This window comes from Ipomoea nil, unplaced genomic scaffold, assembly GCF_001879475.1.
Source record: "Ipomoea nil cultivar Tokyo-kokei standard unplaced genomic scaffold, Asagao_1.1 scaffold0876, whole genome shotgun sequence".
Classification (NCBI taxonomy): Eukaryota; Viridiplantae; Streptophyta; class Magnoliopsida; order Solanales; family Convolvulaceae; genus Ipomoea; species Ipomoea nil.
This window is the reverse complement of record NW_017617304.1, coordinates 669754-687769: the sequence shown is the minus strand read 5'-3', so window position 1 is coordinate 687769 and position 18016 is coordinate 669754. Positions and strand designations below refer to the sequence as shown.

The window sequence follows — 18016 nt, the reverse complement described above, 5'->3', positions numbered from 1 at the left end:
TACCAACGAACTCAGCTCAAGGATTCCAAAGATAGATACACAATCAAGCTTCAATTCTAGGGTACTAGGCACAATCAATAGAATACTCGAATGAATTCAATTCAAGAAAGTCAACGGGGAATCAACTCAACTCAACTTAGATTCAAGATATCAATACCACAACATGAACAAGATAGAATTCCAAGAGTTCTCTCATCAATCAAAGCATAATGGTATATATACATAGTCAAAGAATCATATATATAACAATAATCAAGCATTCAATATCAATATCAATATCCAACCCAACCTTTACGCCAAGAGTCCAACATGTACACCAGTCCAACCTTATCCACCAAAGCGGAGCCAAAGCTCTCTTCCACCCATGCAATTTATATTCCACCAATGCAATTTATATTCCACCAATGCAATACATATTCCACCAATGCAAATAGCTGAAGCTCAATAATACAATAATAATACGATATAGCTAATGAGATGTATATATATACTATCATTTAACTCACAAATCATTTGGTATCAAGAAACAAGGATTCACAATTCAAACGGAGACCAAACGGTTCACCAAATACCAGGAAAGACTCACAATGAACCAAAGAGTACTCAACAATGCACCAAAAGAAGACCAGCAATGCACAAAGGGAAAATAGCATTCTGGAAGGCAACTCTCAACAACTCACGGGTGGGGGTGACGGGTGGCAAGTGCTCGTCTCCCATCTGAGATACACACACGAGGGTTTGTGACGGGCACCAACCACCCGCCACAACCTCCCGTCCCCTCCCTGCGGGTTGGGCTCGCGGGCACCAACAACCCGCGAGTTCCACCCGCAAGGTCAAACTGAAAGCAGAAACAGTGTACATGAAGCAGAGGTGTTCTTCAATATTCAACAGTAAACTTCCCAATAATTTCAGCAATGAACAATGACCAAACCAAAGGCAAAACCATCAAGAATACTCAAGAACAAAGCTAGAATATTATCAATATCAACAAGGAATTCAAGAACAAGACCTATGATACAAAGACAACACAAGAATACTCCAAAATCAAGAAATAGCTCAAGAACAACAATAAGAACTTGCACAATGGATTCAAGAAGATCAAGAACATTTATATAAGTTGGAAATAGGTTTTGATGGACATGGTATTTACCTTTTCAAGCTAGCAAATCCAACCTCAAATCCTCAAGCTTTATCACCCTAGCAACTCTTCAACACCTTGCCCTTCTAGATACCCAAAACCCCAAAAATGGAAGAGTAAATGCGTGCTTAAAGATGATGAAAGGATGAATCAAGATGAGAATACATGGAGTATTTTACCTATTCTTGTGGTATAGATGAAGAAAAGATGATTCTTGATGAGTTATCTCTTGAAGAAGATGAAGGCAATATTTCTAGGGATGAAGAATGAGAAATGGCGTGAATAGAGAGTGAGAGTGGAGAGGAAGACAACTCTAGGTATTTTATGTAGGAATAGATAAAATAAGATGTAAGATATATGAATTGTATGTATTAGGTTAGGAAGATATGTAGATGTGTTATAATATATGGTTCATGTGCTATTATATTATATAAGAATATAAGACTTTATTTTATGGAAATTGGGCCAAAAAACCCAATTAAATATAACTACAAAGAATAAGCTAGGGATTTATTTACTGTGAAGGAAATTGGGCTCTTAAATAAATACATATAGACTAGGAATTATTCATTTGAAGAATTTAGACTACTAGAAATAATAAATCCCTTACAAGAATAGTTACAGGATTTAACGTCATTTAAACAAGTTTGTTAACAAATGATAAAAGTGGTCATGTCTCAATAATACTAGGACCAACAAGCTGATGTTCTGAAAAATAAAATAAAAAAATAAGAAAGGCAAAGTGAAATGTCATCTATAAATCTAGGATTAAAAATAGAATTTAACTATAATAAATTACATTTTGGTTTATATATAGAGATGAAAACTTTAGGGTCTATTTGGAAACTTGAAAAATGTTTTCTGAAAAATAATTTTCAGGAATGACACATTTTCTTGAGAAAAAAAATAATAATTTTCTAGTGTTTGGCAAAATGTCAGAAAACTATCTTTTTTTATGTTTCGTTGAGAGATAAGAAATTGTTTTTTTTTTCTGTTTGGTTCATTTTCCTGAAAATGAACATATTATTTGTTATAATAATAATAATAATAATAATAATAATAATAATAATAATAATAATAATAATAATAATAATAATATTATTATTATTATTATTATTATTATTATTATTATTATTATTATTATTATGTGGTGGTGGTGGTGGATGTTGGTCCAATAGGGTTATGGAACAAGTCTATAGAGAGGGGGGGGGGGTGAATAGACTTGTTGGAAATTTGAAAATCTTTTACAAAACGTTAAAGCTACTGAGAGATCACTTTAACGATTCGAGAGTTATGCACAATGGAAATTTGTAAACCCTATTTTAACTTTCTTTGCATGTTTTGACTTGCTAAAGTTTTAGTTTTAGCGTGAGCAGTATGTAAAAGATAAGCAATAAATAAAGGTAGAGAGACATAGATAGTTTTATAGTGGTTCGACTATAACTAGTCTACTCCACTTTTCTCCACAAATATTGGGAGGTTTGCACTATCCACAAGTATAAGGAAGACCACTCAAACCTTGAACACAAAGCCTAGGTTTTTCAACTCCACACAATTTTACCCCGCCTCTTTCTACTTCACCGAGTAGAGATTACAAAGGTTGAATAAATGGGTTTCTTCTTTCTCCAACTAGAAAACTTGGCTTTGATGAATCTTGATATTCACAGTTGAGCAGCACAAGTCTCTAAAATTCTTGATGTAATCTTTTTCGCTTTGTCTCTCTTTACTAGTCACTCGGGATGTGTTCCTAGGACTCACTTTGCCTTAGACACATTTGCTCAACATTTTAAGGTTTCGGACGGTTTGCTTAGTGAATATCACAAGCAGTCCTTTCGAATGGTTAACTAGGTTAACACTTCGAACCTTAAGACCTCTCGAATACGAATGGTTGACTTTACTACTCATCCCTTATACTCCTCGAAAGGTAGGTCATTCCTTTTCTTGACCTTTGCAACTTTTCGGTTACGAATGGTTAACCTTACCATTCGTCTTTGTAACACTTTGAAAGGTAGGCCCTTCCATTTCTCAGCCTTTGCAACCTTTTGGTCTTGATGTCTTCTACTCTTCAAATTTTCAATCTTCTGATCTTCATCTTGGACCATTCGAGAGTTAACCACTCGGGTTATTCTTCGAATCGTTGGTTGAGACTAACCTCTCGAGTTAACATTCGGATAGCTTAATGGGCTTCAAATGTTACTTCTCGAGGTACCATTCGGTTAGTTTGAATGCTTGAGCAGAAATAACCGAAGTCTAGAAAATAAAATAATTGGGGTCTAAAATTCCTATCATTTGGTGTCATCAAAATCTAAAACAATAAGTTCCTAACAGTGGAGATGGTGGTAGTTGTGGTGGTGTTAGTGTTGGTGGTAATGGTGGTGGATGGTGGTGGTGGTGTGGCAGTGGTGGTGGTAGTGGTGTGATAGTGGTGGTGGTGGCGATGGTGGTGGTGGAGGTGTGGCGGTAGTAGTGGTGGTGGTAATGGTGGTGGTGGTGGTAATGGTGGTGGTGGTGGTGCGGTAGTGGTGGTGGTGATGGTGGTGGTGGTGTTGGTTAGTGGTGGTGGTGGTCATCATAGTTATGGTGTTGGTGGTGGTGGTGGTATTGGTGGTGTTGGTGGTGGTGGTGGTGGTGTGGTGTGGTGTGGTTGTAGTGGTGGTGTAACACCCCTAAATTTTAAAATATTTAAAGCCTATGAAATAAAGGCAAATCTATCATTATTCATCCAAACAAAGCGTAACTAACAACATAAGTATCGGGGTGCTATGCCACATCTAGGTTTGAGAACCTAGATGCACAGGCTACACTAACTAAACAAGCATAGACTATAATCATTATCCATGATACAATCCAAGGTTCACTGGCCATCTAACCAATACTAAACTATCTAAGCTAGGTCCTCGTGTCCATCTAGCACACTCTGAAGCTACTGATCTGTACCTGAAAAACATACGGTGTAACAACCGTCAGCGAATAATGCCGGTAACCCACTCCCACGCATTAAGTACAATATAGGTAGATATAAGAAAATCATTTTGAAACCGGAATATATATATAACTTACGAGACTCTAATTTAAATCCAAGATTAAGACACAAGACACAATAACAGACTTGACACTATAAAACAATCGTAAAGACTAGCATGCGTCCTAAGAATACGATACAACACATAATAGACAGATAAGCTTATGAATAGCAAATAAAGACAACAAAGGGATTCCAGACAGTTAATTAGCAATTAATCATCAAGTCACACAATCCATCTTCCAACCTTATACCAAGTTCCAACCTTGTAGCTCCCCTCCGTCCTTATATCAGTTCCAACCTACACCTCTAGGCCACCATTATATCGCCTCCCTTATTTCTCCGGGCAACTACATGCCCGCACCGCCAAACCACCTTTCAACCACCAACATATCAAGATAGTGCCGCAATGTCATTCGCATGATCCGTACCTCTAGTACCAATATCAAGGGGTCAGCGCATATAACCCTGACATGACACCGCAACACTAATAACCTGACCCATGCTCAACGGCAAGCTAGTCGAATGTGGGTTTGTGCCTTTAGCACAGTAACCGCTAAGCCTGTACCTTTAGTACAATGACCGGGCACTCGTAATGCCAACCGCCAACAATTCATTTCCACCAATCACAATCTCATCATCATCATCATCAGTCACACCGGCCATTGCGCAATGACCACAATACTCATCACCATTCAATCAACACATAATCAATCAATAACAATCAAGACATAACGACAACGACACGTACTACACATAAATTCCTAAAACGGTATTCAAAACATCAAACGAGACTCATACACGACAAACGGGGTACAAAGGGACACAATGGGACACGGGGAAACATCAAACGGGGAAAAACATCACGACCTACTAACAATTTCTAGCGGGTGGGCGGCGGCGGTCTCAACTTCCAGCGGGTTCCCGGCGGGCAGTCGCTTGCCCGCCGGAATTGGGCAGTCTCGAGTAGCGGGTAGGTGGTGGGGATTCGTCCCCCCACCTATCCCCCACTGGTACTATGGTAGAAATTCGGCTCGGGGTTCGTTCGTGGAACCCAAAACCATGTCCAAACACGTTCCAACACGTAACAACAATATCATAGATTGAATTAACGAAGACTAAACCAAGAATCATTCCAATTACGTTCAAACACGATTCCTAAACATGCCAAGACTCGACATCAACCACATAACGGTTCAGGCGCATCCGGAACCTCAAGAAATCAAGAAATCTATATGCAAAGCCCTAAAGACAAGTTCTAGGCTAGACTCAACACCCGATCATGCATAAACCCACCCAAATATACCAAGAACATCACAACAACGAGATTCATGATATAAACCCTAAGGACAAGCTCTAGACATAATTAAATACAAGATTACACATATAATCAATCACAACATCAAGATCATCAAGATTATCAAATAGACACAATATAAACCCTAGGCAAGGCTCTATCAAGACTCAATCACAGAATCACACATACAATTATCAAAGGAGCCAATAAATAAGATATAACAAGGAAAATATGTTTTGTAAGACATGTGTTACCTCTTAGACTTAATTAATCCTCCCTTGGCTATTAAGGTTCTTCTCTAAGATTTCCATCCGATTGATCTCCCTAGGCTTGGTGGTGGGGAATCTCTTGGTAATAATTTCGTGTAATATAACTATCGGTGGTAAGGGTTCTAATTGCTTTCTAATCCCCTATTTATAGAGTTAGGAATCCTAATCAGAGTCTGAATAGTAAAGACCTACCTTCTATTCCTAACATGTATATAGGTCTAGGATTCCTAATTAGAATCTGAGTAATAAAAGCCCACTTTCTTTATTCCTAATAGACTTAAATTCCTTATTATAAACAAGGGTCCACGGTCCTTCGTGGACCACATTAATTAATTAAGGGATCCTGGCCAGATTAAATCCTTTTTAACTATTCTTTAACGGAATTAATTAAATAATTAATCTGGGATTAAAGGGCGTAAAACGGGGTGTTACAGGTGGTGTAGTGGTGGTGGTTGTGTGGTGGTGTGGTAGTGATGGTGTCATGATGGTGGTGATTGTGTGGTTGTGTTGTGGTATGGTGACAAGTCGTAGAAGAGCGGTGGATGGGAAGCAAGTAAGGCATGAAGATTCTCCAAGATGTTGTATCTCAAGGATGACAACTTAGAGTAGACAATGTGCGGTTGAGTCTACAATATGCTAGGTACAATTGTGTGCAAAAGTCATTGTGTATCACAAGTAACAAGAGAGTAAAAGAGAGCAAATGTCAAGCAAACTAGAGACCAAGGAGTAGCAAGCAATCAACTAAAGAAATCAATAAGATGGAAATGGACTTGGGTTAGTCTTTCCTTGCACAGGGCAGTGCCATATAGTGTCCTAGGTAAGAAGCACAATATGTGCTAATAGGGATTCAAGGAAGATGTTGGTCGATGCCAATGCTTATACCGATCTCCTTGATTGCCTATCAAGTAGTAGAATTTCACTTGAGTGATAATGTTACCAGCTTGAGACAATTTATCAAACACCTTGCTTACATCTTTTTCTAAGCTTCTTCCTTCCGGAGCAAAGGTGAAAATGGAAGTGGATAGAGGCTCTAGTATAGTTTCAATTCCTTGGCAACTATACTACTCCTAGTCCTCCTACATGGTTAGGAACCCTAACCACATAGGAGTCCATAGAAAAATCCACTTCCATCAAGAATCCAAATTAATCAACACACACACACACACACACACACACACACACATAACAAGCACCATATCAAGCAAGTTCTAGTCCAATTCCATAAATGATTCTAGCCACACATGATCTTAGCTAATCACAACTTCAATTGAGCAAGTAAGAGATGGAATTATGGAGTAAAAGAATGAGAAAGTGCAGGAGAAAACTTAGCTCAATTACAAATTGAAATCAGCAATCAAGTTTCTTCAATCAATCAATAGTTGAGCTCCAAGATCCAAGTTAAGTTGTCAACTTGTTTGAAAACCCTAGAACCTTTCTCTCTCTAGAGTTGAAGTACAATGCAGAGTTGTAGCTAGAAGTGAAAAGTGAAATCTAAGTCTAAAGTTACAAAATAAACTCTTTAAACTCCATTAAATACTCCGTCATTCGCCTGCACAAACGTTTGTAGACTCGTGACAGTGCTTGTTCATCCTTCTTGGAAAAACCTCGGTGCCTTGCACGCTCATGAGAGTCCTCGTGCATCTTATCAACGATCACTTGCACGCACGTGAATCCCCTTGTGCAACTTTCTAAAAGTCTCACAGATTTTGCTCTCACGCCTGTGTAAGCCAACGTGCAATTTTCTGCCAAATCTCGCCCACTTAGCTTGCATGCTCGTGCATGTGGTCGTGCAACTTCCTCATGTGGAAAATCTTTCAATTAAGCTTCAAATCTTGTCCAACTGTTTGCAATTCAAGCCCCAAAATCCTACAAACACAAAATGCACTCTCTATAAGTCTATGTGTTGCAACTACGCAATTTAGAACCAATTAACACATCGACAAAGCACAAAAGACATCAACTAACTATGCACAAAATAACCCAAATTTGACCCCTAGATATGATGTATCTTTGGCACTTATCATAAGGTGATGGTGGTGATGGTGTGATTACGTTGTGGTGTGGTGGTGATTCTGGTGGTTAGGTGGTTGTGCAATCGTTATACCCTGCACCACGGTGCATATAGCATTGTGCTCGCCGCGCTTCTCAAAACGACGTTGTTTTGTTAAGTTGTGTGGGGAGTCGACACGACATAGTGTATGTGTATTATGTTATATAATTATGTACATTATGTTATACAATTATGTACATTCTGGTATAAAATTATGTACATTATTTTATACAATTATGTACATTTTTTATACAATTATGTACATTCGAACACGCGATTTTTTTAACAGTTAAAAGTTTATGTGTTTTCTATTATACAATTATGTACATTTTAGTATACAATTATGTACATTTTCAAAACATAAAATTTTCTTTTAACAAGTTAACAGCAAACACGAAAAAGCGGAATTTTCAACAAAAAAAAAAAAAAAAGCAAAACGATGTCGTTTTGCATCAGGGCGCACAATGCAATGTGCACCCTGGTGCACGATATAAATTGCCGTAGTTGTGATGGTTGTAATAATAATAATCTGAAAACTATACTAGCTTAAAAAAAAAAAAAAAAAAAAAAAAAAAAAAAAAAAAAAAGATAGAAATTGGAAAATAAAGAATCTAAAAAATGTCTTCCAACTAAAAAATTAAGAAGATATTTTCTGTCAAATTAAACATTTTTTTCCTTGACCAGATTGAATCTTTTCCCTTGACATCTTTTTTCTTGAGTACCTAAACATTAGAAAATTTAAAAATAACTTTCGGAAGTCATTTTCTAAGTTTCCAAATGGATTCTTAATTTTAAATGTAAATATATTATCTAAACACCTAAAACAGTACTGTTGTTAATTTATTTACTATGGTAGTTTTGATTTCCTGCGGTTGCTTTTACTTTCGAACAATTCCAAAAGAGACAACAACATAAGAATGAACTGTCTTGACCTTATTCAGTTATTCTTCTAATTATTAAACTATTTGTACATATTGTGTTCCTTTTATTATTTAAAATGAAATTACATTTTAAATTTTATTATTTATTATTAAAAAAAAAAAAAAAAAAAAACTAATAATGTAGTACAGCCACAACTCAATTTTTAACATCATCCTTCGTCTCTAGCTGCCACCTTATGACTTAGGCATCCCCTCTCCTCACCGTCCAATCATAATAAGCCACCGCCGACCTCTGACGTGTTCTCTTCAATTTTCTATTCCGTGTAATTTCACTTGGACCCTTGAAATTTATAATACTACATCAGTCCTCTTTAGTTAAAAATAATACGCACACAGACCCCCTCAAGCAGCACCAATGTCATTTTTTCGCATTTTACCTTTAATTTAACATTTGTTTTCTAACAAATTAAAATTTTATCTATTTTTATAGATACAATAGTTTCATGTGACAGATTTCGCAGTAATTAAAGAAAACATATTTCAGTTGCACTTTTAATAAGTAGATTTTAATTAAATTATGAATCTTAGATTTAGATGGAAAAAATCATGAAAAGTTATATTCATAGCAAATACCTTCATCCAAAGGCAGCGACGTTAATGTCATCTTTGTTTGGTGTAGCGTTTTTAGCACGAGTCGAGCGACCACTCTTTCCCTTAAAACTTTATTTGCCACCTCCCAAAAGTGCTAGAAACGTTGGAGCCTATGCTTCCCAGGGTAAAACGTAATACGATTCAACGTTTGAGCTCCCAAACGAATGAACCCGACGAACTAGAGTATGGACAGAACACAGTCGGCAAGAACGGAGTAGGAACATAGTTTTGAGAGAAGAAAAGCTAACTTCTTGTTGTGTGTGTTGTGTCTTTTTTTCGCTTGTAAATCTGATGCCCCAACAACAAACTTATATAGGAGATTAAGGTGTAAATAGCATTCAACAACGACATTAAATCCAATTTAAAATCATATTATAACCTTCAAAACTGACCATACTGTTCCGATAGACGTGAACTGCGCTTGGACCGTTCCGATCTAGATGACATTTACTGCGTGAAGGTTCACCGTTCCGGACCGCCTGCCAATTTCCAGACGAGGTTCACCGTTTCTACGACATTTGTACCCACAGTGAAGGTTCACCGTTCCGGACCGCCTGCCAATTTCCAGACGAGGTTCACCGTTTCTACGACATTTGTACCCGCAGGTGCCAACGTACACGAGTTCAGGCTTGAATCTCAGTTTGGTATTTGATTTGCACCCCCTGCGCGCGCGAGAGAGCCTCTATGTTATACAATTCAATAAGCCTTAAAAGAGCTCTTGTATAAATAGTGGTGCAAGTCTACTTCCAAACCAATGTGGGACAAAAGCTACACGTTTTCCCTTCATTTTTCAACTCAAATGGGTTTACTTTGAGAATCAATATCTCATTTACCCATTATCTGTTTTGAGCGTACAATATATCAATCTCTTCGTCTCACTACGAAGAACGTGAATCCACTTTGACCCGACCCAAACCGAAAATGGATCCCACTAATAATTGTACCACAAAATAGCTACTTAAAATGTTATTTTAATGCTACTTTTCCAACATTTAGCACTACAGAAAATAGTCTAGCAACTTAAACTCTATAAATAGCAAGTTTCAGAGATATTTGATTAAGAAAACTTTCTCTACTTTTAATGCGAGTAATCTTGTACTCCAGCAGCAGTACATGGCAAAGAATTATGTGCATCATTTTAAGCTAATTTCAGCAATCCTTATTGCTGAGAAGCACAACAAATTGTTAATGAAGAATCACAATTCATGTCCGGTTAGTTTTGCACCAGTGCCTGAAACATATAACCCTGCCCAGTTGAGCAACTTTAGAAAGGGCCAAGGAAGAGGTCTCAGTCTCATCTAAGGTGGTAGAGAACTTTTATAAAATGGGATAAATTAATGAAAAATATTATACTTGTCGAAAACACAAATGCTTTTACAATTACTCATATTATATGTCAATATGGATCCAGAGCTAGGTGTTAGAAGCGCCCCATCGATTATTATATAAAGGAGCAGTTAAGGTATAACTTAGCTCGCTAAAAATGTATTCTCTTTATAACACGTACACCGTTGAATTATAACCATGTATGTTACAAATAAGTGTTTACAGAGTACTATTGACTCTATTACAATGTAGTATCTGTTCAATATACTTTCTCTATATATTGTAGTCCAATGAGTCAAAGACACACAATTATTTTTAAAAAATTAATATTGAGTATTAATATTGGACATATATTTTTGCGCATTGCCCATATAAAATACTAGTCTAAAAAGCATAATAAGTTTCAATTCAGGTTATACCCCTGGTTTATGTCCGTTTTTTTTGTTCTTTTTTTGTACATTATGCTTTAAAAGTTGTACTACATAATTTTTTAGACAAAAATATCCCTACCATTATAACTTCTGTTATCTTTTCACATTATTAATACTATGCACATGTATACACAATATTTTTTCCTACATTCTTCAATTGTAAGTTTGATTTTATTTAGATTTTAATTAAATGTTATCATAGTTATATTTAGTAATTTATCACTGAGTTAATTCCATTTTTGGTACTAGATTTATAGATGATAGTCACTTTTAGTCATTTTTTTTATCAGAACATCCTCAATTGGTCCTAGTATTATTGTGGCATGACTATTTTTGGTCATTCGTCAAGAAAATTATTGAAATGCTGTCAAATACAAGGACATTTCGATCTTTTTATACAAAGTAGGTTGACCGGCTATATTTTTTATGTTTTTTTTTTTTTTTTTTTTTTTTTTTTGAAAAAGATCAGAATTGAAGACTGAAATGATATTGTATTTGACGAAATTTAAGCTATTTTGTTGATGGAGGATCTAAAATGGTCATGCCACAATAATACTAGGGTCAAAAGTAGATGTTTTGAAAAAAGGGGATTAAAAGTGGACTGTCACTTATAAATCTAGAATTAAAAATGGATTTAACTCTTTATCATTTCTATCATTCTTACTTCAATAATATAGATATGAATTCTACAATTATAAATAAATAAATAAATAAATAAATAAATAAATATATATATATATATATATATATATATATATATATATATACACACACACACACACTATTATTTTTTTTAATATAACTAAAATTTTAATATTTAGTATTAATATTGGGCATATGTTTTTGCGCATCGCGCATATAAAATACTAATCTAAAAACATAATAAGTCTCAATCAAAGTTATATCCCTCATTTATGTCCATGTTTTTAATACTAATCATTTTGTAAATTGTGCTTTTAGAGTTGTACTATATAATTTTTTGAAAAAAAATACCCCTACCGTTGTAACTTCCGTTATCTTTTCTACTATTGTTATCATGCACATGCACCCACTATATATATTTTTATATTCTTTAATGCTAATAATATTTGTAGACATTATATATTGGATTGTTATAATAAATAAATTTGATTTCATATATATTTTGATTATTATGAATTTGTTAGTTAGTTTTAAAAATATAAATATTGGGTATATATTTTTGCACATCGCGCATAGCAAAGACTAGTAGAAATATAAGGAGTAATATTTTTTGAGGCATTCAGTGTAAGTCTTAAAACAATGGGGGTAAGAATGTTAATACAAAAAAGTTTAGGTGCAAGTCTGAAATTATACCTTCTATAGTTCTATTCGTATTACAATTATCGTTTAATAATAATTTTAATTTTAATAACTTCTCGAGATTTCTCACGTTTCACTTCTCAAAGCTCAACGACAGCGATCTTCTTCTCCTCCCAAATTGCCCTATTCCTGTTTCTGGAGCGGAGATCGATCGGACTGTTCGTCGGATTGATTGAGGAAAGGCGGTCAATCGAAGAATTTGATCGGAGCGATGGAGCAAAGCAGGCGGGCGGTGGAGTCGTATTGGAGGTCACGGATGGTCGATGGCGCGACTTCTGATGAGGACAAGGTCACTCCGGTTTACAAGTTGGAGGAGATCTGTGAGCTTCTCCGGTCGTCTCATGCAGGCATCGTCAAGGAGGTCTCGGAGTTCATCCTCAAACGCCTTCAACACAAATCCCCTATTGTCAAACAAAAGGTCGCCCATTTATCCTTCTTTGATTTGCTGCTAAATTGGCTTTTCTCCTAGTTTGATCATAGTTTCTTTGATCTCAGATGTTTAATTTTTAACTGAATTATACCAAAATTTAGAATTTAGGAGCTTGCGTGATTTAAATGATAAGGTTGGTTACTGAAACTAATGGAAAAAAAAAATGAATTGAGAACAACGATTTGAAAAACGGAGATATGAGTTTTTCTTGTTACTCTCCCGCTAGATGAGCCTTGTTTAGTTACAGTCTAAGGCAACATTTAACCAGTGAGAAGCTTAGCTTCAGTGCTATTCTCATTTCACTTGAGATGGTATTTAGTAATGATAACGGGGATGCGATTAGAATTTGGCTGACATTTTTTGCCTTTCCATAAACTTCATTTGTTAATTGAGATGTGCACTGATGATGAAAGCTCTGCAGATTACAATTGTACAGAATTTTCATCTTTATATCAACTTCAACCAGTTAACTGAGATACTAGAATACTAATACTAGATGTTTGGTAACTTTCATGACTAATGAATTGAAATGGATAAAAGGGTAAGAGGTCTTTCTTTTAAGTATGTAAGTTGTATTTGCTTCTATAAAACTTGATTGGAAAGCTGAAGAAATTGTTACATTTCACCTTGAAGTGTGGCAAAAGGTAACAATAAATAAAGTAGGGAACTAATGGAGAAACATTTAAAATGATTTTATTAGGTTTGGAGGCTCCTCCAAGTAATAAATATGTAATTTAAACAGGAAAATAGTTAGTTATTTGTGTACAAATGTAATGATTGTTTAATTTGTTACTATCAGTAATTCACTAGCTGGTAGATTTTATATTTGTGTATTCATGTGTGTGTTTTGGAGTTATCCTGGACATATTTGAGCTTTGCCAAATAGGTGCAATTGATTTAGCTCAGTATGTTAAAATAAAAAGGTTTACTCAATAGAGGCTTGATTGTAGTATTCAGTTATATGCAGATACTGTTAATTGAAACTATTTGGAAGTATAATTAGGTGAGCATTGATGTTTATTACACTGAATAGCAATAGTTATCTTATGCTTAAGCTAGCTGAATAGGTTCAATTGATGTAAGTCATGTAACTCAATATATTAAACAAAAATGTTCACTTTATGGAGGCTTGATGCTAGTATTCAGTTATTAGCAGAAGGCAAGTCAATTCCAATCCTTAGTTTGACCCACTGGCTTTACTACTAACTATGATACATGATGTCAAACAAAAACATCTTTTTTTTCCATTTTACTCTAAAGTCTGTGTATTCTCTCTCTCTCACAAATAGTGAACTAGAACTTCATATTCGCATTTGCAATTTGCTTATTTTAGGGAAATTTTCTACTGATTACTGAATTCCAATTTATTGAGATCATTTCACCCTTTTGTTTAGGCTCTAAGAGTAATCAAGTATGCAATAGGAAAGTCTGGTGCGGAGTTCAGAAGAGAGATGCAAAGGAATTCTGTGTCCATACGCCAGTTAATTCACTACAAGGGCCAGCCAGATCCTCTGAAGGGTGATGCACTTAACAAGGCAGTGCGTGAAACAGCACAGGAAGCATTATCAGCTCTATTTTCTTCCTCAGATGACATCAAACCTGCTCCAAAAGAAAATCTCGGTGGTCGAATCCAAGGCTTTGGTAATACTAACTTTGAAATGCCATCAGAAGATAAGAAGTCATTTATCAGTGAGGTTGTTGGAATTGGTAGTGCTACAATAAAGCATGGACTTAGTAGTTTGACACAATCTCCATCACTTAAAAAGAATGATACTGGAAGTTACAGGGGTCCAAATCTTCAGCGATCATTGACAAGGGAAACGGATTACTCAGATCGATATGAAGGAATAACTTCATATAATGAATCTCAGAATAGTTCTGGGTTTTCAAGAAATGCAGGTTCTCAAAGTTGGGGTCAGGATCTTAAGACATCTGATACCGAAACAACCAATAGGGACTTGGGTATGAGTTCTGGTGAGAAGACTCGTGAGGAGAGGTTATTGGAAACAATTGCAACATCTGGTGGTGTTCGGTTACAGCCAACCAGGGATGCCCTTCAAGCATTCCTGGCAGAAGCTTCAAAGTTGGATGCTTTAGCCATAATTCACGCCATTGAATCAAAGCTCCATTCTCCATCATGGCAGGTCTGTCTCCTTTTTCATTCTCCAGATATTGAGATCCGTGGAGTGATTTTATGTAGATGCCAAGAGGAACTTAACATTTAAATGCTCCTTGCTGCACTTTCCTTCGCTTTTTTACTTCTACCCCTTCCCCCTATTAAAACTGACAAAAGAAATACTGTGCTGAAGCTTACCAATCCTTAATTTTTTATTGTTCTGCCAGGTCCGAGTAAAAACCATTTGTGTCCTTGAGGCAATTTTGAGGAAAAAAGATGATGAACATTTTTGTATTATAGCATCATATTTCAGTGAGAACAATGATGTGGTGGTTAAATGTTCTGAATCCCCCCAAGCATCTTTAAGAGAAAAGGCAAACAAGGTAAATCTTTTACTCTCTGATTACTGAACATGATTCCAAATTCCATTGTACAAGGAAAGTAATTAGATGTTAAGTTTCACTATATTTTCAATCTGCATGATCAACATTTCGTCTCAAATAAGATAGATGAATTTTAATGCCTTTCTGTTTGTTTAAAATGAAATGGACATGTATTGTTGAAATGTTGACATTTTCATTTGGTTTCTATGTACCTTGATTATTTAAGTAATATGTTTGGACAGGTCTTGAGCCTTCTGGACTTGGGACAGGGCACTAGTCAGACTGTAGAAAGTGTAGCTCATTCGGACAAACTAGCAAACACTGAGACTGTTCAGATGCCTGACTTAATAGACACTGGTGACAGTGATGATCTTTTCGATACTGATGGTTCAGTACAAATGCAGAATAATGAGAATGTTGCAAATACCTCTTCCCCTACTGCTCCTCTGATTGATGATTTATTTGGAATTGGCACTGATTTGAACACAAGTGAACAGAAAAATGATGATGATCCTTTTGCAGATGTCTCTTTCCATAGCAGTAATGACAAAGAGCATGAATCTGATCTCTTCTCTGGGATGACATTTGACAAACCAGGGTCTGCTGAAGTTCGTCCAGTACCTAGTGGAAATGGACCTGAACCATTTGATATTTTTGGTTCCAGCTCTGATATAACCAAAGAGGAAAGTGTTCCTCAAAAAGATGTTCATGACTTAATGTCTGGTTTATCCCTAAATCAATATGAATCATCTACAAGACCAAATGGTAGCTCAGGAGGAACAACGCTTGAGAATATCTTACCGAATTCTAATCCTAATCCTGGCCATAATGTTTCCAATGATGTCTTCAACAGCATGCCACCTTCTCAGATTTCTGGTTCAAGTACAATTCCAATGTTTCCTTTGGGTGCAATGGCATATAATATGCCTCCTGGCTTTATGTTAAATCCATCATTTGCTTCTCAGGCATTGAATACAGGTGCCATGGGCAATCTTTTTGCCCAACAACAATTCCTTGCTGCAATGTCCACTTTCCAGCAAATGGGCAGCTTGCAGCAAACTGCTAGTGTTAATCCTGCTTCTGGATCTAATGGAGGTTACAATTCTGCACTTCCTGATATTTTCAATGCCAACATTCCTAACCAAACTCCAACATCATTGATGAACAGTCAAAAGAAAGAGGATACTAGAGCATTTGATTTTATCTCAGTAAGTTTAGTGTCTGATAATTGCTTTTATCATTTTATTTTCTAATGCATGTTTCTCTAATTTAGAAAAGCATTATGATGATGATGCCTGTGAATTTGAAGACATTCCATTGCAATTGAAGTATTTTCTTTATTGTTGACTAACTGACTTAGTTGATTGATAAATCCGGTTAAAGGAATTACTAGACCACTCATCAATTGTTTTTAATTGGTTTTATTCCATTTTATGTTATCAACTTTAGGGAGTTTAGAGTTCCCTGTGACTTTTTTTAGTTTCATTGCTGTAGATTACTTTTCCTCATATTTTTATGCTTGTCACTGTTTTGTTTGGTCTACTTTTCAAATGGTGTCATCTGCTTTCACACTTGACATTTTGCATGATAGTTTCAGAGTCTGCTGTTACTGACCAAATTAGTGTCTCATGATTTTGTACTCCTTGGAAATGGTTATACATTTTTCGTGAATCACAATCATTCTGGTGCGCATTTAACTGCTTTGGTCTTAAGCATCTAAGGGACTTCATAACATTTTAAAACAAAAATGAGTTGTTTATTTTATCACTAGATAATATTCTTGTTTCAAAAGTGTCTAGCTTTGTACGTTATTGTCTTTCTGTTGCCCCCCACCCACCTGAAGCATGTGGTATTGGCAGGGAATTTGATTGTATTTAACAACTGTTGAAGCAGCATTCCATCTGAATGTTGGATTTGTGTTAGCAATTGCATGAGGATTGATGCTAATTATTTCTTACAGTAGTAACAGTGATGAACTAAAGATAACTTGTAAGATGCAATCAACGTTATATGATGTTTTTTACCCCATGATTTCAGGATCATCTGGCTGCGGCTCGTGACCCAAAAAGAGTAATTTAAGTTTTGAAGCTCATATGCAATCACAATATGGCGCTTAGCTCCTTTGAATTTAAGGATCTCAACTTCAAAGTGGAATCTGGCAATTAGACCAAGGGATCTCAACCTGAAAATATTAGTTGTTTCATAATAATAATAATGCTTCCTTTTGATATTTCTTAGGAGATATAGGTTGATTTGTTGAGAACTTTTGTTTTGGCGCGTCACATAAGTGTAATGAATCCCTAGTACAAGAAAAAGAAAGATTTGGTCGGTGATGCTTGTTGATTTGATGTAATGACAGAAGAATGAAGTATGTGCAGATTTATATTCTTTTAAAGTGGTGTAGGTGATTGGAATCAGACGCTTGCATTTCTTTCCTTTTTCTGCCACTCATCAGATTGCCATATGTAGAATCAAAATTTTAAATTAAAAAAATTATTTGTGATACTCTACTGTATTCAATGGTTCGATCTCTTTCTCAATGGTTGTGTTTCAATAGATAAAGCGCCCTGGAATGCTAACATCTTAGAAAAAGCTTGTCTCAATTTTTTCTTAGATGCTAAACATGGGTTCATTCTCTTGTACCAGCAATCCACCTGCGGTAGAGTTATACAGCTACGGCA

General features: G+C 35.8%; 1 protein-coding gene across 1 annotated transcript; it reads left to right on the top strand.

Moving 5' to 3' along the window:
- The first annotated feature begins 12455 nt into the window (after positions 1-12455).
- LOC109179110 (VHS domain-containing protein At3g16270) lies at positions 12456-17752 on the top strand. Its single transcript, XM_019328676.1, has 5 exons — positions 12456-12824; positions 14231-14980; positions 15180-15335; positions 15578-16543; positions 17373-17752. Exons 1-5 carry the CDS (start codon positions 12618-12620, stop codon positions 17412-17414), a joined length of 2121 nt encoding a protein of 706 aa, XP_019184221.1. The 5' UTR covers positions 12456-12617; the 3' UTR covers positions 17415-17752.
- Positions 17753-18016: the final 264 nt, after the last annotated feature.